This window comes from Zootoca vivipara, chromosome 5 (assembly GCF_965207765.1).
Source record: "Zootoca vivipara chromosome 5, rZooViv2.hap1.1, whole genome shotgun sequence".
Taxonomy (NCBI): Eukaryota; Metazoa; Chordata; class Lepidosauria; order Squamata; family Lacertidae; genus Zootoca; species Zootoca vivipara.
The window spans coordinates 57,627,701-57,650,954 of NC_142588.1; the positions used below are offsets into that span (position 1 = coordinate 57,627,701).

At 41.1% G+C, this 23,254-nt stretch overlaps 1 protein-coding gene across 2 annotated transcripts in view; it reads left to right on the forward strand.

Moving 5' to 3' along the window:
• Nucleotides 1-22,368, forward strand: part of WDR33 (WD repeat domain 33) — a 56,573-nt gene extending 34,205 nt beyond the window's left edge. For both annotated transcript variants that reach the window (XM_035132473.3, XM_088669671.1), the window contains exons 8-22: nucleotides 5,321-5,447; nucleotides 5,852-6,006; nucleotides 6,779-6,857; nucleotides 7,992-8,102; nucleotides 10,058-10,152; nucleotides 11,950-12,036; nucleotides 12,402-12,541; nucleotides 12,804-12,956; nucleotides 13,805-14,821; nucleotides 16,559-16,661; nucleotides 17,553-18,021; nucleotides 19,542-19,708; nucleotides 19,823-19,903; nucleotides 21,287-21,472; nucleotides 21,723-22,368. In XM_035132473.3, coding sequence (XP_034988364.1) covers nucleotides 5,321-5,447; nucleotides 5,852-6,006; nucleotides 6,779-6,857; nucleotides 7,992-8,102; nucleotides 10,058-10,152; nucleotides 11,950-12,036; nucleotides 12,402-12,541; nucleotides 12,804-12,956; nucleotides 13,805-14,821; nucleotides 16,559-16,661; nucleotides 17,553-18,021; nucleotides 19,542-19,708; nucleotides 19,823-19,903; nucleotides 21,287-21,472; nucleotides 21,723-21,949 — 3,197 coding nt within the window. In that variant the 3' untranslated portion in view covers nucleotides 21,950-22,368. The remainder of the gene's footprint in view (nucleotides 1-5,320; nucleotides 5,448-5,851; nucleotides 6,007-6,778; nucleotides 6,858-7,991; nucleotides 8,103-10,057; nucleotides 10,153-11,949; nucleotides 12,037-12,401; nucleotides 12,542-12,803; nucleotides 12,957-13,804; nucleotides 14,822-16,558; nucleotides 16,662-17,552; nucleotides 18,022-19,541; nucleotides 19,709-19,822; nucleotides 19,904-21,286; nucleotides 21,473-21,722) is intronic.
• Nucleotides 22,369-23,254: the final 886 nt, after the last annotated feature.

Here is a 23,254-nt window from a genome sequence, read left to right on the forward strand (position 1 = left end):
TGACATTAATAGATAGGATTTTGACCAAACTATTCTTTATAATATTGGAAGCTTTTTACGCATTTTGTAATGGTTCTTTGATTTTCCTTTCGGTTCACTAAATATATTTAATCGAGGCTAGTATATTAGTAGACATGGCAACCCAACCTTTTTGCTTCGATGTTGGTGGCGGCGGCTGAAACAGATTTCCACTCAACAGCAGCTCAAACAGTATCCTCTCACTTGGTGTAAAACTACCTATCAAGCTCCCAAGTCTTCTTTTGGAGCTAATTTATGCCAGAAGTAGCAATGACATCCCCATCTCATCTCATTCTGGAAATACCTGGTGCCTATGGTGGCAGCTGCCCCACTTTAAGGGGCACGGATGACTCAGTGCTGGAGCAGAGGACTAAGGCAATTCATCTGTTTTGTAAAAAAAATGCTGTAAAACAGTCATCCTACATTGTACTGAATGCATTGTCAGGTGTAGAATTAATTTTATTTAATGTTCCATGACTTGATTCTCGAAATACTCTGTATAATTACTCTCTCAGTATTATTTTGAGGTAGATCTTTGCCAAAAAAAAAGCATACATTCCTAATTATAATAGGAAGAGACCAGTGAGACCTACAATAAAATGCTGCAGTGTAGAGTGCATTTGTTTGGGGTTCCAGCCACTCCGTCCCATTCCTCTTGCACCCTCAGCAGTGAATCAACATTCCATAGCATTAAGCCATTCCTCATTGGACTGTTTTGGGCACTCCTTGAGACTTTTTTCCTAAATATTTTGTGGTGCTTATGCAAACCTTGGAGTTCCCCAGAGCCTGTTCTTGTGCCTGGATGGTAAGTGTTGTTTTAGCTATATAAGCGGCATTGCTTACAGTCGTGAGGAAATAGAGGGAACCATCCGTCCTCATAGCCTGAACATTGAAAACAGAAGGAATGAAGTAAACATGTTACCATGTTTTATTCCCTTGTTTCATACCCCATGTGTCATAAATGTTCTCCTTCAGGCAACATGTAATCTTTTGTTCATGTGACTAACAGTAGATTGTGTGTTTGCCTGCTCACTCTTACAACAGCAGCCTGAAGTTCCATTCCCAAAACGAGGGGGAATTTGTGACATGTAAAGTTATAAAAAGGCAGCTCATGATACATTGAACAGCACATGTACATGTGTAAGAAACATGTACATGTGGTTTCAGTCTTCGCTAGACCAGGCAAGGACAGTCAATAAAAAGGCAGAGAAATGTTCTGCATGAATTAATGTTGTGCAAAAGTGAAAATGAAATATAGTGTGGTTTAATTCTAAAGATTCTAAACATGCTAAAGAGAATGCTGTTCCTGTACAGGTGAAACTCGGAAAATTAGAATATCGTCAAAAAGTGCATTTATTTCAGTAATGCAACTTAAAAGGTGAAACCAATATATGAGATAGATGCATGACATGCAAAGCCTTTATTTGTTGTAATTGTAATTATATGTCGTTAGGTGGGTCAATTATAAATGGAATGTAATTAATGAAATGTAATAGCGATGTTTATTTTTGTATTATTGTAACTATTTGTTTTATTACTGTGGAATTTCCAAAAGAAAGCATTTGTAAAAAATAAAAAATAATAATAATAAGTTGCATTACTGAAATACGTGCACTTTTCGACGATATTCTAATTTTCCGAGTTTCACCTGTATTTGCAAGAAGCTACTAACCTTATCTTACGCACTCGGATGTGGCAAGTGGTCATTTTGTTGCAGTGGGAGCTAAAAGACGTGCTCAGGTTCTGCACACTTGTCACTATCAAAACTATATAGCATTTGAAATATCACACATTATTGACTATCAACATACAAACATATTAATATGTCTCTTACAGACATGTATCTCAAACTTTCTCTCCCAAGCCACTTGGATCAGAAAAGGCCATGAGTTGCTTAAATCAAAAGATGAGAAGTTTAACAATGAGGAAGTCTTCCTCTTGGCACCCCACACAAATGCTTTGTTAGTATCGTCCTTGATTTTTATTGCTGCCAAATTGACAGTTTTTGATTCACGGCAATTGTTACCCATTCTTGTAGCTGCATTCCTTAAACCCAGCCTTTTACCTACCAGGTGCCTTGACTGTACTAAGCTGGGGCTGATGGTGGTTGTAGCCCCAAAATTCTGGAGGGCACCAGGTTAAAGGGTGCTTTAATCTAGGTAATGACTGGATATTTATTTTCATTATCAGTTTTATAAAGGGACTCTTTAGTCAGAGATTCTATGGTTGTTAGGGATTCTTTAATTTTGATTTCTGCATTGCGAAGGTTGGACTAGATGACCCCTGGGATCCCTTCCAACTCTACATTTCTATGATAAAGGGTGGTCCTGAAATTCCACTGACTACTACTGTTTAATAATTATTACCACTTTAATTACTGTTCAAAATTAACTAGGATACAGGGCCTGTTTTGAGTTTGTAGGTTAATTATTCCTTGTCTGTGTCAGGCTTTAGTTTAGTTACAGGTAGGTAGCCGTGTTGGTCTGCTGTAGTTGAAACAAAATAAAAAAAATCCTTCCAGTAGCACCTTAGAGACCCAACTACGTTTGTCATTGGTAGGAGCTTTCATGTGCATGCAGAAGTGTGCATGCACACGAAAGCTCATACCAATGACAAACTTAGTTGGTCTCTAAGATGCTCCTGGAAGGAATTTTTTTATTTTGCTTAGGCTTTAGTTTAATTACTGATAAATCATAAGATGAACACATTTTTCATTGACTTGTAAACTTTTATTGTGAAAATACAAAATTGTTCAAAATTTTAATCTGTGTATTTCCCGTATAAAAAAAACCCTGCAAAATTCTTTATTTTAAGTTTATGAGACATAAAGACCGTATTTAAAGCGAAAAACATGGTCCCTGCTTTGCCAGCATCGCTTGCAGCAGGAATGGTGAACTTGTGCCCCTCCAGGTGTTGTTGGAAATTATGGGAAGATTCTTCTGTCAGAGTAAGCCTTTTCCCTGTGTGTTGTGCGGGGGGGGGGGTCTCTTGACCATAAGAGTAGAATTGGGGAGAGTAAAGCCCTGTTGCACTAGTGGCACTGGATTTTGCTAGTAGAACAGATTAGCAGGGCCGGCTCTAGGGGAAGGCTGGGTGGCGCGGGGTGCCGGGCTGTCAGGGGGGCGCCGTGCGGCAGCCACGGCAAGGAACAGGGTGGGCTGGGGGCGCCGGAGCGATCTCCACGCCAGGGCGCCCGACATGCTTAAGACGGCCCTGCAGATTAGTTCTTTCCGGCCCAATGGATCCAAACAGTTACTTTAGGTGCAGCCAAGGCTGCACAATGGATTTTTTTTTTTACTATTTTTCTTTAGTGGCAGGCTCCATGTCATATCACAAGCAGTTTTGAAAAATCGTGTCACTTTCAAAAATGATTTCCTTGCTTTTGGGGGGTGGGGGCTGTTTGAGAAACTCTGGTGCAAAGCTCCTTAAACCTGTTGATTGATTCAAACGATGAAGCCCATAATATAAAGAATCAGATACTGATTTGTTTCTACTTTGTCCTGTCCGGGTGGGGAAAGTGATCTCAACCTATGGGTGTTTTCTGAACAGTTTTTTAGATCTCTAAGATCAATTGACAATTGTTGTGGTTCTACTGCAATAATTAGTCATTAATCAGTTAATGTTCTCCAAGAATCTAAGAACAGTCACCACCGTAATACCCTCAGGGTTGTAGATTTGATCTGGTGAGCACACAAACAGTTGCATTGCTTATGTGAGTGTGTCCAGGGGGCACTTCCTGGCTTCACTTCCTGGCTTTCGCTATAAAAGTAGATCGGAGAGTGGAAGCAAGACCCAGTTTGCATGCAGGTATTGCAGTGCTGTGGCCCATGGAGTGCTGCTTATGATTCATGCAAGCAAAAGCTTTCGCAATTTGCACCTGTGTGAGCTGCTGTAGGCCATCAAACTAGTGCACCATCTGTACAATGTGAATTGAAACATTTCCAGTTGCCACTGCCTGGCTTGTTGATGGCATACCTGCGGTAGCTTTGAACTTTAGTGCATGTTTATGTGGTTTGGTTAACATGAAAAGAACTTCATTTCTGCATCTGGGTTTTTGTTTTGCCTGTGGTAAAGGAACTGTCAAATACTTGCACACTCCTTGTTCACCTTAAACCATAGTGTATCAGAAAAAAAGAATAGAAAACCTAACAGTTTAACGTGATGTGGAAACTGGTTCAAAGTAGGGGAAATAGATAGCAAAAAAAATAAAAATAAAGATCAACTTCCTGCGTTTATATCAGATCTGCTTAGATGATCCAGTGACCTAACCTTTTGGCATTGTCTGAAAGTTTTTTTTTAAAATGATGTTACCAATGAAGAAATATTGATCTGATGAGAAAAGTTTTTAGGGTTTTTTTGTGGGGTGCAAGTGGGGAGTCTAGAACAAACACTAATTACAACACTAGTTGTAAAATTACTCATAATTTTGCATAGAATTCATTCCTCTTCAGTAAATATATAGATTATTTTGTGTATACTTTGATAGCTGTCCAAAAAAGAGCAAGACAAATATTAAAATGAAAAAGAGCTGATTAATTTAGGCAGCTATAGGTTGAGTCATAGCACAATATTATGAAATGTTTGGTTTTAAAGTAACTTTAAAATAATTTCTAATGTCCATGCCACTTAATGAAATCACTTATTGCCTGTTACCATTAGAAAAATGTCTTTCGTTAATGGGGAACCTGTGGGCCTCCAGATATTGCTAGATTACAGTTCCCATCTCCCTGAATGTTGGTCATGCTGGCAGGGGCTGATGGGAGTTTGAATCCAACAGCAGTTAGAAGGGTCATTCCTGGTTTATATGCATTATTGAAACCGATATGAACAAATGTTATTCATAAAAAAATTCCTTCAGTAGCACCTTAAAGACCAACTAAGTTTTTATATTGGTATGAGCTTTCGTGTGCATGCACACTTCTTCAGATACAGTGAAAAACATGTTATTCATGTTATTCATGTTTAGATTCCAATAAGGAATCTAGACAAAGTTCGTATTAATACATCTTCCTGCTCCAAACTAGTTTTTGAACATATATTGAAAGGTGATCACATATTTAATATAGTACAGCATGGTCTGTATCTAAAATAAAAATCAGGGATTTTTAAATATGGGAGCCTCCAATTTTGTATAACTTTGAAATCCTTGAAGGAAAAAGAGCTATCTTTTAGGGCAATAAAGACAAATCAAGATGTAATCTGTCCAAACAATTATGCCATTTCATAGTTGGGATAGATTGTTTCATTATTTAATTTTCTGTGTGCAGTCTCTTCAACAACAGTACCTTTGTACTTTAAACAGGCCATGGTGCTGATGTCAAGTGTGTTGACTGGCATCCAACAAAGGGTTTGGTGGTTTCTGGAAGCAAAGATAGTCAACAGCCAATCAAGTTCTGGGATCCAAAGACTGGCCAGAGCCTTGCTACACTGTAAGTGCAATTGCAGTTGGTGCCTGGGCTCTTGTTGCCCAAAATTTCTGGGCCTTCAGCATGTATAGATTTATTGAATACTGGTTTAGAATATTATTGCTCGATGCATTTGGAATAATGTGTGAGATGGCTGTAAAAAGTGTTGAAACAGCAATTGAAACAATTAAGGGTTTAGCACAGTCTCACTATGAGAAAATGCCAAAGTGTTTAGATCTATTTTATTTGATTTCATTATGATGGGGTGAGGGGACACGTTAGATGTTTCAAAAAATTATGCATGCTATAGAAAAAGTGGATAGAATACTTTTTACTATCTGAGCTGTTCTGGAGACAAACAGTGGTTTGCTTTAATTGCTCATTTCTTTAAATTATGCACAGTTTATTCTTTTTATGATATATTCCAGTCATGCTCATAAGAACACTGTGATGGAAGTAAAATTGAACCTAAATGGCAACTGGCTACTTACAGCATCTCGTGATCACCTCTGCAAACTCTTTGATATTCGAAATCTGAAAGAAGAGCTTCAGGTCTTCAGAGGTCATAAGAAGGAGGCAACAGGTTAAAAATAACTTTTGTCAGTTGTTTCTGAACTTGGTGGTTGGATATTCAAAACCCTTGAAAGTAACTATTCAGAGTCTGCATTATATCGCTCCAGTTTCTATGCTCTGTAGCAGATTAGAAAGTTAACTAATACAATTGGTCAAATCAAGCATGCCCAAATCTTCTATATCCTTAATCTGTTTAGAAAGCTTATATCTTCCCCCTCTCTACAACATTTCCCTTCTCCTAATCTGTTTCTACCTTTGAAGCTATTGATCATACTATCCCTCTTGATATTAACTCTTCAGAGCACTCCTGTCTTTCTAGCAGCACATTTTGTTCCTGCTGACAATTCAGTCTCCACCTCCCATATTACCCATTTTCCTACCCATTGGCTCTGCCATGCTGTGTGTGAACTTCAAGTTTGTGTATTTATTTCTCAATACCATATCTATTCCCTTGCATCTCCTCTCTTCCAACATCCTACTTGTCTTTGCTTTCTTCTCTGCTTCCCACCAGTGAGCCTTTTGGCAAACAGTTGCTTAAGTAGGCTTCTCTCCAGTCATTAAATGAGGCCCCCCCTCCACAGGTCCTCCCATGAGAACTCCAAAGGCTACTCTGAACTGTCAGTCTCTTTTCCTGCCCCTCCACTGATGCCTGTTGTCCACTGCTCATCGCTGCACTGTAATCCATCCTCTCTCATCTAGTCAGATCCTATGTTACTTCTGTTCTAATACACAACTGGAAACATGTAAATAAGTAGTAGTAATTGTGAATTTCTACATTCCAGCTGTGGCCTGGCATCCTGTTCATGAAGGGTTCTTTGCCAGTGGAGGGTCCGATGGCTCATTACTGTTCTGGCATGTTGGGTAGGTACCTCTGATGAGAAATTACAACTGAGAAGTCAGCATAATTTAATATTGTCTTTTGATACTATAGAATTATCCTTGTGATAATTTGTGAATGTCTCCGTCCTGAGCTGAAGGGCTTTACTTTAAGAAATCTAAGTTAAATATTGATTAATCCAGAGGTTAGTTGACCCTTTGACCTGCAGACCAATATTGACCCACCAGGGGGTCCAGTTTGGCCCACAAGGCCATTTCCCCCCAACACGCCCACCTGCTCATCAGCTGACATCACTGGTAAAATCCTGCTTTGGTTGTGCATGCCTGTTCCCAGCAAGGAACAGATGCATGCAGCCAAGCCAGCAGGGTTTAGTCACAGTTAAAGCCTGCTGAGTTCAAGAGAGCCCTTTTTCAGAGGCTGAAACCTGGGCAAAGAGCTGGCTGAAAGCCCTTTGTGAAACCAGAGGCAAAACAGGAGTTGGAGAGTAGTGTGAAAGTACTTTGCAAAAGTGCTTTCAAGCAGCCCAGCATTCCTATTGATGCTGTTTGCAAAGGGCTCTCAGACAAGCCAAAGTGCTTCTGTTTGAACCTCCAGGTTGAGCCTCAGGCTCAAACAGGAACCCTGAGCTACTTATAAGCACTTTTGCAAGGCACTTTCAAATCTCCTTTCATGCCTGTTGCCTCCAGGACTCAAACTGGTGGCTCAGACAGTAACATTGGTTTCATAGCAACAGGTGATTGACTGGGAGTGACCTTGCCCACTTGCCAAATTTGGCCTGCCAAGGAGTAGGGATATAGAAGTTTTGCTTGCCAGCCAGAAAAGACTCCCCACTGCTCCCCTGATCCTTGTGGACATAATAATATATTAATTTTCTAGTGTAAATATTTCTGCCTGAGTGTATACATGGAAAGAATGTGGCTATGGCTTCTTTTGTTTGTCACAGTCCAGCAACCTTCTTAATTAAAACAGCAGTCAAAATGTGTGTGTGTGTGTACTAAGTTTTCACGTAAATAATAACTTCTGAACAAACAAATGCAGGTAAACATTAAACAAAATAAGTTTCATTGAGCAACATTGTTTTTTAGTTTGTTTTTTTTAAAGCAAATAGCAAATAGGCCTTGTTCATCCATTTAAGCACTATTTTTGTATTATTTCAGGGTGGAAAAGGAAGTGGGAGGTATGGAAATGGCCCATGAAGGAATGATTTGGAGTTTAGCTTGGCATCCTCTAGGACACATTCTGTGCTCAGGATCAAATGATCACACCAGGTATTTTTATTTAAATATTTTGCTTTGCACTTGTTTGACCTCAGTAATATTTTGTTTTTCATTGCTCTACTTACGTTTCTTTGTCGTCGTCATGCATTTGTTTGTACCCATATGAACATACCCTACAAGAAGCTTCAAAAGAAAAATTGTAGTTTACTTATGCAATGGAAGAATAAAATACTAAGAGTGTTTTCAGGAACTAGCACTCATTAGCTTTTAATATAGTACATTCCACTTACACATTCATCATGATTAAAAAGAATACACTGTGAAATGAAATGAAATCAAATCAAATGTGATCATTCAGCAAGCTGCAAGATTTAACTAGTGAAAGAGACGGGGTGAAATATAATACATTAAATGTAGAAAAGCTGCAGGAGATTATTGTCTTGCCAAAGGCAAGGTGGCTCTTCTAAGATAGATTCAGAAGCAAAACAAAATGCACAAGTGAGTGAGAAGATTATAGATTTTATTCTTAAACAGCAAGCAGTGTATACATACCAAGCAAGCACTTCCCTCTGCCATTTGGAAGCCCTCAAGACATGGCAAAGTGACTCCCCCAGGTAGCCTCAGTTTGCATGGCCCTGCGGTCGATCAGTCCATGCACGAGCTTCAAAGAAACTCTGCCGAAACAGTCCGATTTTATAGATAGCCTGTGTGGCTTCCAAGACTGACTACGTGCAGATCATCCATTAGCCACCCCCTCCCTGTGCCTCACTTTCTCAAAACAATGTCCAACATCAAAGAAGGTACCCAGCACTATCCTCCGAACTGATTAAGGCAGCTGTGTGTGGGGCTTCACCTCCTCCCAACATTCTCAGGACATTAAAGACTGTTCTCACACCATCAAAAAACTAAACAAGAGCAAGGGAGGGGGAAGGAACAGAGGCAGGAAGGGTAACTGTGTCAGATCACTAACTCCTCGATACATTTTTGTCTTCCGGATGCATTTCCCATACAATGATTTGACTGTTTTGAGAGTTTTAAAAAGACAAATTTATTGTATCATTACCACTGATATTTTGTGCCCTTCTTATCAAGGTGAAAAGGACTACAGAATGGCAACTGTGCTCAAACAGTTATACACACTAGGGCGGAACACAGTTCCCTTAGCATGGGGAGTTCCATTTGTTTAATGGAATTTTCCATTCTCCCTCTCCACATCTGCTTCAGAGGATTGGGAGAACCCCAAGAACAGATTTGGAGGGGGGGGCACAAGGCAAGATGAGGAAGAGAAAGTTATAATGTGCAATAAGAACTCCTTGCGCTAACAGGACTACTTCATTGGATAGCACCCCAGATGTAACACATTATTGATCTAGATTATTTCTTTTGGCGTGTGTATTGTTGAACGTAATGAAACTTGTAAGTCTGCTTTATTATAGTTTATTATTATTTTTATCTCTTTTGATTGCTCTGATAATATTCATACTTAAAGGGTGAAGTGTAATTTTTAAATATATACATTTTCAAGATATAGCAGAGTTCTGTACAACCCTGAAGATGGCCCAAGTGGCACCTAATAATATGTGAAACAAACCTATTGGTTAAGAACAAGTTTACACCATTGTAAGATGTTACACAAATTGTATTATTAGTCTAGTTCTGGCTGATAATAGCTTTCCACTGTGGCTGTTGATACAGAACAGATTTCCCTTTTCTGCTATAGAAGAAACTCTACTGCTTATTTAGGTTACTTGGAACTATGTGCACAGCAAGGAGTGGGTACTATACCTTTACTCTACTACTGGCAGATGGTGAGTCACCACCCAATTCAGTAGCCATCACAGCTTGAAGTGGTCCAGTAGAAAACAAGAAGCTAATACACATTTAATTTTTTTTATTAAAAAAAAAAACTTCAGAGTTAGAGGATGTTAAGAGTTACTGGCTCTGAGTAATGAAGGCTTAACTTATAAATCAACAGAGGATACTATCTCTTAGTTTTATTTTAACAGCAAATTCTGGACCCGGAATCGTCCTGGAGATAAAATGCGAGATCGTTATAATCTGAACTTGCTTCCAGGAATGTCAGAGGATGGAGTTGAATATGGTATATTTATTTGTTTCTTCCAAGGAATTCGTGGTGTCATACATGTCTTCCTCCCCCTTTTTACCCTCTCAACAATCCTGTGAGATAGGTTAGGCTGTGAGGTGGTGACTGGCCCAAGGTCACCTGGTGAGCTACATAAATGAGCAGGGATTTCAACCTGAGTCTCCCTAATCCTAGTTCAGCAACTGTTTTGGGACTGCAATTCCCATCAACCCTGACCACTGGTCCTGTTAGCTAGGGATGATGGGAGTTGTAGTCGCAAAACAGCTGGAGGGCCAAGTTTGGCCAGGCCTGCTCTAACCAATACGCCACAGTTACTTTCATGGACATTTGTATGAGAATACGAAAAGAGAACAGACTCAAACTTAAGAGTTATGCATTTTAACGCAACACAATATAAGAACCATGGCTGTGTTTCTTTAATTAAATCTGCAGTTGTGGTCTTATTTCCATATGTTTGTTCTCTCCTTGTCATCACAGTCCACCCAGTAGTTACCTTGTAAAGAAAACACATATTTTACTCAATATTTATTTCAGCAGAAAGTTTGAAATTCTATATAGGTTACAGACTTTAAATCAGGGATGGGGATCCTCAGGCTGGGGGGGGGGGCAAATACGGCCCTCTAAGCCTCTCTTTTTAGCCCTCTTTTGGACCCTACACCACATACCCTCCCCAGCCACACCTCATTTCCTCAAGCCCCGAGATCCTGTGAGGAAGGGTGGTGTATAAGTTTGATAAGTAAATTAAAAGTCCCACCCTCAGATTGCAGCCTACTAGAGTCCTTTTGCCTGGCTTGATTCTGTCCTTAAACTCCGATAATGTATTTTGCTTGGCTGAGTGTGGCATAAAAGAGGATATCGAAATTAACCTGCTATATAAAGGTAAAATTTACATATTTTGTGCGAGCCACTTTTTCCTGTGGCCCCACCCATCACAAGCATCACTAGCTGAAAAGGGTTCTCCAACCCTGCTTGAAATCCTTGCCGGTCAGTAAAAGAGAAAATAATGAAATGGTTGATTGTGGGAATAATAATAATAATAATAATAATAATAATAATAATAATTTATTATTTATACCCTGCCCATCTGGCTGGGTTTCCCCAGCCACTCTGGGCGGCTTCCAACAGAAAAATAAAATAATCTAAAATAATCTAAAATAGTCTAGCTGCCGCATTCTGGATTAATTGTAGTTTCCGGATCACCTTCAAAGGTAGCCCCACATAGAGCGTCAGGATTCAACCTCAATCTGTTAGCCGCCATCCAACCTCCAACCGCCTCCAGACACTCACACAGGACCTTCACTGGTTCTGATTTGAAAGAGAGGTAGACCTGGGTATCATCTGCATACTGATGAACACCCAGCCCAAACCCCCTGATGCTCTCTCCCAACGGCTGCATATAGATGTTAAAAAACATGGGGGAGAGGACAGAACCCTGAGGCACCCCACAAGTGAGAGCCCAGGGGTCTGAGCACTCATCCCCCACCACCACTTTCTAAATATGGCCCAGGAGGAAGGAACAGAACCGCTGTATGACAGTGCCCCCAGCTCCCAACCCCCCTAGGTGGTCCAGAAGGATGTTATGGTCGATGGTGTCAAAAGCCGCTGAGAGATCCAGCAGAGCTAGGAAACAGCTCTCACCTTTGTCCCTAGCCCGCCGGAGATCATCAACCACTGCGACCAAGGCAGTTACAGTAATAGTTAATTAATAATTAAGTAATAGTGTTGAAACATCACTGAATGGGATCTAAGAAATATCAAATATTTTGTTGATAACAGTTTACTCTCCCTTTCTAGATGACCTAGAACCCAATAGTCTTGCAGTGATTCCAGGCATGGGAATACCTGAGCAGCTGAAACTAGCCATGGAACAAGAGCAGATGGGTAAGAGAGAAATCGTGGCCACAGTATTATGGATACTTTCCTATGAGTAACTCCTTGAACATCGTGGGACTTTGCTAATAACCAATAGCCAGAGAAATACCAATTGATAGTAAGAGAATCTCAAATAGGATTGTGTTGCTTTTCTGAAAATTTGCATGAATCATAAAGAAATGGGTTGGCACCTTCTTTTCTGTTCCTTTTTGGCATCCTTTTCGTGCCAAGAAAAAAATAAAATTAGCTAAAGCATTCTGCAATCCCCCCCATCCAACTTCTGGACATGAAGTTAAGTATCCTGATGACTTTATTTACGAAGACATAAGACATCATACTGTGTAGAAATCACTATTCAATTCTTTTCTTTGAAGGGAAAGATGAGACAAGTGAAATTGAGATGACTATCCCAGGACTGGACTGGGGAATGGAAGAGGTGATGCAAAAGGACCAAAAGAAAGTACCACAAAAAAAGGTTCCCTACGCAAAACCAATCCCAGCCCAATTTCAGCAGGTTAGTAACTAAATGCAGTGCTATATCTTCAAAACATCTTTATTTATTTCCCCAGTCAGTACCTATTAGAATGCAAAGTCGCCATTGATGAATTCTTAAAAGAAGAGCAAATAGATGATTGACTTCATCAGCTGGGCCTAAAATGCAGTGCAGTTGATGTAGTCCACTTTCATCAAGTCTCCAGCGTAAATACACTTGTGGATGGATTCATCCAACAGGTTTCAATAACACTGTAACCATACACCTTTATTATCCTATTCAGGCTTGGATGCAGAATAAAGTTCCTATTCCTTCACCAGCTGAGCCACTGAATGACCGAAAGGAAGATCTTAAACTGGAGGAAAAGAAGAAGTCACAGGCAGAGATTGAGCAAGAAATGGCAGCCCTTCAGTACACCAACCCACAGCTTCTAGAGGTATGTGAAAAGTCAAGTCACTGATAATGCTTGCATAAAAGCTGATAGGCCGTATTTGCAACATCACTGCAGCTATGGGTAACATAAACTTTTCTGGCTTAATGAATGGTCCCAAGTTACATGATACTGTAAGTGGGTCTGCCCTTGAGTACTGCTTGCATGAGAGGCTATCTGGGAACTACATATAATCTGATCTGTGTGCAAGGATAAGAATAATGAATAAATGATTGCCACAAACCCTCTGAAGAAAGTGGTGGTTGTTGTTGTTGCTCCTGACCAGTGTCTAATCAAATGGTATATGCTGCTGAAGTAAACATTCTGTTTGAGAAGGTTATTGCTTTCTAGCTACGTTCTTCATTTTGCTTTTGTTGAAACAATAATTAAAATTAGAAATTGCCTGGTTAGTACATAATGATAAGCCATAGTTTGTTTAGCCAAAGTGTGACTTGTTTGAACATCTGAACTCAGCCCAGAGAATAATTATGGTTTGTTTTCCAGTAACAAACTACTATCGGCAACCATGGTTTGTATTTGGCTTGAGAGTCAAGCGATACTTTATCCTTGGACCGGCATTGTCTCCAAACCCAACAGTCTTGCTTAACTGTGGGTGGCCACCCCACTCCAGACACTCACCAAGCTACAGAGGCAACAGGCAAGAGCAGCTAGAGAATAAATCAAGCATTGGAGAAACAATTCAAGGGATGTTTGCTTTTCTGTGAGGCTCAGCATTTGTTGAGCAGGCCATGGCTTAGTATTAAGTGGAACAAGCTACACAGAAAGTGTCCTTTGGTTTCCAATAGCTTGTCATAATTGTGTGGGTGTGTAAATTATTTTCTTCTTTTCTGCAGCAACTGAAGATTGAAAGACTTGCACAGAAGCAAGTGGAACAAGGTCAGCAGCAGCAGCCACCTCCAGGAGGACCTGTTCATGGACCCCAACATTTCCCAGGACAAAGTCCAATGTCTCAGGTGCCTCCAGGCTTTCAGCAAGCCCATCCACCTCAGCAGATGCCAATGAATATGCCTCAGATGGGACCACCTGGGCCACAGGGACAGTTCAGGCCTCCAGGACCTCCAGGACAAATGGGACCCCAAGGTCCTCCTTTACACCAAGGAGGTGGTGGACCACAAGGATTTGCTGGGCCTCAAGGACCTCCACAAGGACTGCCAAGACCTCAAGAACTTCATGGACATCAAGGAATGCAGAGACATCCTGGCCCTCATGGACAAATGGGCCCTCCACCTGGAGGGCCACCTGGTCCACAGACGAATTCTGGACCTCAGGGTCACTTAGGCCCACCAGGCCCACAGGCTCATTTAGGTCAACAAGGTCCACCAACACCACAGACCCACTTAGGTCCTCAAGGGCCACCTGGTGGACAAGGGCCACCTGGCCCAAGAGGAATGCAAGGACCTCATGGAGTGCAAGGAGCTCAAGGGATGCAGGGTCCTGTATCTCAAGGACCCTTGATGGGACTTAACCCAAGAGGCATGCAGGGACCTCCAGGACCAAGGGAGAACCAGGGTCCTGGACCACAGGGGATGATGATGGGCCATCCTCCACCTCAAGAAATGAGAGGGCCGCATGGTTTACTGGGGCATGGTCCCCAGGAGATGAGGGGTCCTCCACCTCAGGGTTCAATGATGGGACCTCCGCAAGAATTGCGTGGGCCACCAGGTGCACAAGGACAGCAGGGACCTCCGCAAGGTGCTATGGTAGGGCCTCAAGGAAACATGCAAGGGCCACCAGGGCCTCAAGGACAGCAGAACCCTTCAAGGGGGCCACATCCTTCCCAGGGCCCTCCGCCCTTTCAGCAACAGAAAACTCCCTTGCTTGGTGACGGTCCTCGGGCCCCATTCAATCAGGTATGTCCAGGAAGGATACTCTTCATGAGAAGAGGTCTGGTCGGGAAGAACTTAACACCATAATAAATTGCTGTTAATAGCATAATAAAATGATCAGGCAGAGCAGTGATTTCAATGGTGTAAAACTCTTTTAAGAACAAAATTCTGACTGTTGCTATAACCCTAGTGTAAATTAAATTAGATGGATTTTGGGATACACATGCTGTTTTTGGTAATCTCAGAATATGGGTGAAATCCAGCGTTGCACCAGCAAATATGACTGAATTCCCCTTCCTGCAGTCTCCCAACTGATTTACGTCAGCAGAAGTGAGATACCAAAATTGCATATCACCCTATTATTTTAATAGTTCCAACAGACTGTTATGAAAATGGAGTTCACAGATATCTCAAGCAAGTTGAAGTACAAAAGATTTTTCCCCCAGAAGTGGGTCTTATTGATGACCACAATCCAGAGTGTCATAGGGTGACACATGCCCACCTGGGCTGACAAAACACATTTTCAACAGCAACCCCCTTTGCCTCTTTATAAGCCACTGTTGAATTTTTCAGTATTTGTTGCAGTATGAGAAGGTCTCTGATTCCTTATAGTGAACTGGAATGAAATATTTTTGTGTTATGCGGGGAGGGGCTGGTAGAAGTGAAAAGAGAAGGAGGGGAATGTCTTACATTGCTCTATCTACACCAGACATAGGCAACTTTGGCTCTCCAGATGCTTTGGAACTACAACTCCCATGATCCCTAGCTAACAGGGCCAGTGGTCAGGGATCATGGGAGTTGTAGTTCCAAAACATCTGGAGAGCCAAGGTTGCCTATGCCTGAATCTACACTGTGATATATCTGAATTGAACTACATCACCTGAGTTATGTGAATGCTCTCTTATGAACACTCACTCCCCTATTGGCAAATATATTTTTTGTAAATTCCTAAATCTATAGTCTATGAATTTATGTATAGGGTGACAGATGGCAATGATTAAAAATGATTAAAAAGAAAAAGCTTACATACTTTTAAAAGGTATGTAGAAGAGGGAGTTCTAGCAGGGCAATTTGTTAATAAAGGGCTCAGGAAAGCTGCACCTGCCCAAATTTCCTCTTCTGTACAATCACTAAAGTCAAGGAACACCCTTTTGCTCTTAGTAGGTGGTAAAGAATGCAGACTTATCCAGGAATGGGAGAGAATTCCTTTTTAATGTTGTTTGGATTTACCCTTAGAGCTGGCATGGAAAGCCTCCAGCCCTCAAGCCAAATTAAGCCCATCAAGAGTTCTGTGTTCTCCAAGCCATGCCAACCTGCCCCACACCTGATATTATAGATTAATTGGGAACTCCTAACTAGAACCAATCCCTACTGAAAGTGAGACTTGAAGTTGCCCATCAGTCAGCTGATCAGTGGTGACTTTAAACTCTGCTGCATTTTTGGTGGCATAGTTGGAACCCAACTTACACTTACATAAGAACCTTCTTCTTTGTAGTTGGGCTTGAGTTCAAGCAAAGTTATAAAGGAAAATTGGGTCATCTCATGTCCTGGTAACAGGTGATTGACAGATGGGCAGTCAAAATGGCTTACAAGGGGTGGGAGAGTTCAGGATCTGGGTTGCTGGCCCCTCTCCTGCCTCATAGTCAGAGGATGAGAACCATATGTTGCCTATTCTCCTACCTAGTAGACACAAGGGATTTCTATTCTGCTCTATTCTATTCTTTCCTTGATTCATTAATTCCTAGTTTTTCTTTCTTGCAGGAAGGACAGAATCCAGGTCCTCCACCATTGATACCAGGACTGGGACAGCATGGAGGCCCAGGCCGCCATGGCCCTCACAACCAAGGACCTGGTCCTAATAAAGGTAATTAAATTCACTTTTCCTTTAGAACAAATGGCATAAGCTCACTATTATTGCAAAGCAAGCCTTAGCACAATTCAGTGCTTTATAGTTCTTTGGAGGTTTAATATGTAGACTAAGTCAGGCAACATGTGCCTTTATTTTCTCTCTTACGGTACGCTGGGTCTAGAATTCTCTCCCCCTGTAAATATGTTCATCCTCTACCCTAATGATTTTCAGACATCAGGTGAATATTACTTTGTTCCTTCAGGTCTAGAGCAAGGGGTGGTGCTGATTTAGGAGAAACTTGTGTCTCTTTGCTGGGTTGCAATATAATGTATACTGGTTTTAGGTTTATATTTTATGGTTGAAGGATTTCTTTTAGTGAATTTTTTTATTGTTATGTTTTAGTGTAATATTTTAAGGTGCTCTGTGAACCTTTAGGATGAAAATCTGGGTACAACTTAACAAAATTAAATGATTAGTAGGGTGCGTGCCCTGTAGAACGTCCTCCCATCAGATGTCAAGGAAATAAACAACTAGCTTGAGTTTTAGAAGACATCTGAAAGCAGCCCTGTTTAGGGAAGTTTTTAATGTTTGATCTTTTATTGTGTTTTTAATGTTCTGTTGGGAGCCGCCCAGAGTGGTTGGGGAAACCCAGCCAGATGGGTGGGGTATAAATAATATATTTTTATTATTACCATTCATATTATATGGCCTTTTGGCACAGTAGGGACTGGTGTGACAAACAGCTCTAATATACATGTGTACCATTAAAACAGGTAAAAGTTTTATGAGAATATTTTGCTGATAGTTGTACTTCATTGTCTGCCCTTATGAAGTACATTCAGTTATACCTTTTATAGTATAAATATTTTGTTATAAAGCACACACATATATTTCCTTTATCTTAAGGTGACTCTCGTGGGCCGCCAAACCATCACATGGGCCCTCTTTCAGAAAGGAGGCATGACCAGAACAGTGGTGGTCCTGATCATGGCCCTGAGAGGGGCCCCTTCCGAGGTGGCCAAGATTGGGGTGATGGTAGAGAAAATAGGGGCATGCCAGACAGAAGGGGACCTCATCCAGAGTTCCATGATGACTTTGACCGACCAGATGAATTTCGTGAAGACTTCCATCCAGACAAGCGTTTTGGCCATCGCTTACGTGAATTTGAGGGACGGGGAGGCCCACCCCAAGAAGAGAAGTGGAGACGAGGTGGTCCAGGCCCACCTTTCCCCCCTGACCACAGAGAATTCAATGAGGGAGATAGCAGAGGTCCAAACCGTGGACCTCCTGGGCCTTGGGAGGGACGGAGACCTTCAGACGAGAGATTTCCTCATGAGCCTGAGGATACACGGTACCGAGGAAGAAGAGATGAAAGGTAAAAATCATACTATTTTTTTATTCAATAATGGAACACTTATCTCCTGGTTTCATATTAAAAGAAACGAGCCTCATTTAAGTGAATTTGTACATTTTATGAAAATAGAAATTCCTGTTTTAGGAACTCATCAAATCATTTATTAATAAAATTATGAAAATGACATTCTACAAAGTTCAGTTTTCCTCAAGTGGGCACTAGGTCGCAGCCAAGTAGAATAATAGAATTGTAGAGTTGGAAGGGATTCCATGAGTCATCTAGTCAAACCCCCTTTATTGCAGGAATCTCAGCAAAAACATCCATTACATCCAACCTCTACTCAAAAACCGTCCAAGTCTATTCCACTGTCAAATAGCTCTTACTGTCAGAAAGTTCTTCCTGATAATTAGTTGGAATCTCCTTTCTTGTAACTTGAAGCCATAAGTTTGGATCCTACCATATCCTCTGGAGCAGGAGAAAACAAGCTTGCTCCATCTTCCATGTGACAGCTCTTGAAATATTTGAAGATGGCTATCACCTCTCATCTCTGTCTCCCCTTTTCCAGGCTAGACATACCCAATGCCCTCATAAGACTTGGTTTCCAGACCCTTGATCATCCTAGTTGTCCTCCTCTGCACACATTGTAGCTTAGCTTGTCAATATATTTCTTAAACTGTGGTGCCCAGAACTGGACACACTATTCTAGGTGTGGTCTGACCAAGGCAGAATAGAATGGTAATATTACTTCCCTTTATCTGGACACTACTTCTGTTGATGCAGCCTATAATAGTAGTACCTTTTTTTTTTTTTTTTTTTGCTGCTGCATCACACTGTTGACTCATGTTATGCTTGTGGTCCACCAAGACCCCTAGATCCTTTTCATATGTACTACTAGTAAGCCAGGTGTCCCCCATCCTATATTTGTGGATCTGGTTCTTCCTGCCAAACTGCAGGAAATTACATTTGTCCCTTTTGAAATTCATTTTGTTAACTTGTGCCCAGTTCTCCAATCTGTTAAGGTCATTTTGAATTGTGATTCTGTCTTCTGTGGCATTAGCTACTTCTCCCAGTTTGATGCCATCTGCAAATTTGATGAGTATCCCCTCAATTCCTTCATCTAAGTCATTTATAAAGATGCTGTACAACAACGGGCCCATGATAGAACCTTGTGGCACCCCACTTGTCACTTTTTTCAGGATGATGAGGAACTATTAATGAGTACTCTTTAGGAGTGAGTAGCAAGAGGCTTGGGTATGACTTTCATACAACATATCATGTATTTAAATTTGATCGATTAAACAATTGGAAACCAGACAGCTAACTAAATAAATAATATTCAGTTGGTTGAAAGCTTTAGTTTCTGATTTCTGGCAAAGGTACAAAGTAAATGTTTTTAATAATACAATCCCATTCCAGCAATGCAGAGAAATTGGGCATTTTTTTTAAAGTAGCTGGAATTTCTGAATAGACAATGGAATTTTTCAGCATGGAGCTATAGCTTCAAGTATATGCTTATGCTTATTTATATTTCTTTGGTTCAGCTATAGGAGAGGAACACCCTCAAGACATGAGGGCCGGGGATCCAGGGGAAGGGACAGCTTTTCTGGGCCTGACGACTTTGTGCCAGAAGAAAAGTTTGACTCCTCAGAGGATAATGCAAGAGGAAGAGATCATGCTGGCCGCGGGCGAGGTCGGGGTGCTGCTAGAGGTAAGAGAGCTTTGATGGATAATTTATACTCAGCTGAGGAATGTATTGGTGCAGTTTGAATTTTTATAATTTTTCTTTCAACTTCTTTGCATCCTTTGTCCATTCATTATACAGGGGGACGGAAAGGTCTGCTTCCAACTCCAGATGAATTTCCTCACTTTGAAGGAGGCCGTATGGATGGAAATCGAGAACCAGGTGAAAATATATTACTTTATGCAAGACTGACCACCATCAAATGTTGCTGTCCCTTCTATTTTCCAGTTGCAGCTTAAAATAGTTGTTACTGTACTTCATAGCTAGCCTAATGGCATCTAGAAGCACTTCACCAGATTTTATATTAGCATTTATCTGAAAACTATATTACAAAAATGGATTCAAGCTACAAGAAAGAAGATTCCACCTAAACATTAGGAAGAACTTCCTGCCAGTAAGAGCTGTTTGACAGTGGAATTTGCTGCCAAGGAGTGTGGTGGAGTCTCCTTCTTTGGAGGTCTTTAAGCGGAGGCTTGACAGCCATCTGTCAGGAATGCTTTGATGGTGTTTCCTGCTTGGCAGGGGGTTTGGACTGGATGGCCCTTGTGGTCTCTTCCAACTCTATGATTCTATGATTCTAAAAGGGGGGGAAGCTGAATAGGCTACCGTATGATATTTCTTACTCTTTTTAATTCCTAGATACAGATATATGGAACTAAAGATTAAAACTGGCCTGGATTTTCCTATCATGATCCAATGGTCCCCAATCTGTTTTAGATTTCTCCAAAAAGTTTCTCCAGCAACCCCCTTCAGCTCCCTGTTGGGGTAAGGGGTGGGAAATGTTTAGCGCTTTGGCTGAATCTGGCACACAGATTTCAACCAAGCCTCATATGTAAGAAGTTAAGCAGCAACAGATTGCAGAAACTATCCCATTTTTACTGAAGACAGATTTACCTTAATATAATGAATTTAGAGGCAGGCCTGTACAGTTCAAATACTGTAATCGGTAATGAGACCAAGTTGCTTTCCCATCCTTGTTAGGTGATGCAAAAGAGGTTTCCCTTTCTCAGTGCCCAGCAAGCAAATGCAGAGGCGGTTCCTGTAGAGGAAGAATGAGCTCTGCTGCTTGAAGATTTTGGCACGGGAGGGGTGGAAAGAGGTACTCATGTACCATAGAAAGCCACATTTTTACCATAATCTACTCCCCCAGTCTCCTTCAGTAGTACCAAGAGCTTGGTGATTTTTCTCCAAGCGCTGTTCTTTTTCTTGTTCCTTACTCACAAGAAATATGTCCATTGCCTGTTTCCCTATCAATCCATATCCCTTCTCTGTCTAACGAAAGCAGAAAGTACAATCTCTACAGCAGCTCGCCTGGGGTGGAAAGGGGGTAGAACCTTCATCATCAGATAGTGGAACAGGAATTATTTGTGTGCTTAACTAAGAAAAGACAATGAGCCATCTTCCTGAGGTAAATTGGATGCTACAAAACATTTATTTTGTTGTAATATTTACAAAAGATGTTGCTAGAAGGGGTTCCAAGATGAGATTCAATGCTGCACTATACCAATATTTGTCTCTCTTGATTTTTTTCCCCATCATGGTTAGGTCCCCGCCAGGATCATCCACCTCATGATGGTCATTCTCCAGCAAATCGAGACCGTTCTTCCTCAATCCAGGGAATGGACATGGCATCACTGCCACCTCGCAAGCGTCCTTGGCATGATGGACCAGGAACCTCCGACCATAGAGAAATGGAAATGCAAGGAGGGCCTCCAGAAGAGAGGGGAAAGGGTAAAACTTAATTCTTTGAGATTAGAGAATTGTCTCTAGAAATTTTAATTTCAAATATTAATGGAAATATCAAAATTCCTATATGCAGTGCTAATTTTCCCTACCAATTATCTTTAACTCTGCACTGTTTCTGCAGTGGAACAGGAGGCAGGAAACTGAGGCACCATACTTTGATCTTATGTATTGCATGACTGGAAAGCAAACAAATTAGTGCATTTTCTTATTTTAGTTTGCAATATTTTTATTCCAGGGCGTGGGAAGTCAGGACCTTCACAGAGAATGTCAAAATCTGGGAGATCCAGCTCTTTGGATGGAGAGCACCATGATGGATATCATAGAGAAGAACCCTTTGGAGGACCTCCAGGAGGCAATAACCCTTCCCGAGGGAGGAGTGGGAGTAATTGGGGAAGAGGAAGTAACATGAACTCAAACCAGTCAAGGCGAGGAGGTTCTCGAGGTGGCGGAAGGGGTCGATAGAAAAGGTTATGACTGGGCAAGTCCCAGTCTTTCTAGGACAGTATTTAAATACACCTATTGCAGAATCATTGAGAAAGTAATTCTGCAGTCCCACAAACCTGGACTCTATAAATGGAGATAAATGAATGTGCATTAGTTCCTAAGAAGGTCTATTCAAAGATTAAATGCCAGCTAGTAATGCCATCACAACTACCTTTGTTTCATTCTCCCTGCCATCCCAGTCCCTCATCACTTCCATATTTCTTGCATTGATTTTTGAAGATAAAAGCTGGATGTTTTTTAGTGTTGTGAGACATGGAGCACCTCCACAGATTTCAGTTCATGTCCAGAAGAACTTGTTTCTATATGTACAGTTGTCAGGAAAAAGTTGAGTTGTTTTTGTATGAATACAGAATGCAATTTGTCCAAAAATTAACAAATGGAGTTTGTGATTTTTTTTATATACATATTTTCACATCTTCCCTCTATCATTCCCCACACAGTATCTTCCATGTAGTATAAACTGATGCATAGACTGCATTCTTGTCTCTGGATACAAAAGCATCCAGTTGTCAGAATCTTGACAACTTACTAGTGTTATACTGATCTTGAGGGATATCAAAGAGAAGCAAAATTTACTATCACAAAGGACATTATTTGAACAATCAGTGCCTATTTTCCCCAAAATTTGTGTAAAAGTATGCAGTGTCTATATTTGCTAAGTCATTAGTGTTTTATTATTACTAAATAAGTAAACTATGTATATTGCTCTAAATTATTATTTTAGAATCATTAATGTACATTATTGAGGGACGCAGGTGTCGCTGTGGGTTAAACCACAGAGCCTAGGGCTTGCTGATCAGAAGGTCGGCGGTTCGAATTCCTGCGACGGGGTGAGCTCCCGTTGCTCGGTCCCAGCTCCTGCCAACCTAGCAGTTCGAAAGCATGTCAAAGTGCAAGTAGCTAAATAGGTACCGCTCCAACCGGGAAGGTAAATGGCATTTCCATGTGCTGCTCTGGTTTGCCAGAAGCGGCTTTGTCATGCTGGCCACATGACCTGGAAGCTGTACGCCGGCTCCCTTGGCCAATAACTTGAGATGAGTGCCACAACCCCAAAGTCTGTCACGACTGGACCTAATGGTCAGGGGTCCCTTTACCTTTAATGTATATTATTAGCATCATTAAGTATAAATCAAAAGTGAAAGTGGGTCTTGGGTCTGGACAAGCTTAAAACCACTAAGGAGTACTTTATACTGCATACCAACCATGGAACAAAAAAAAAATCACTGAGCCTTAAGACTTCTGTCACAAGGAATCAAAACTTCT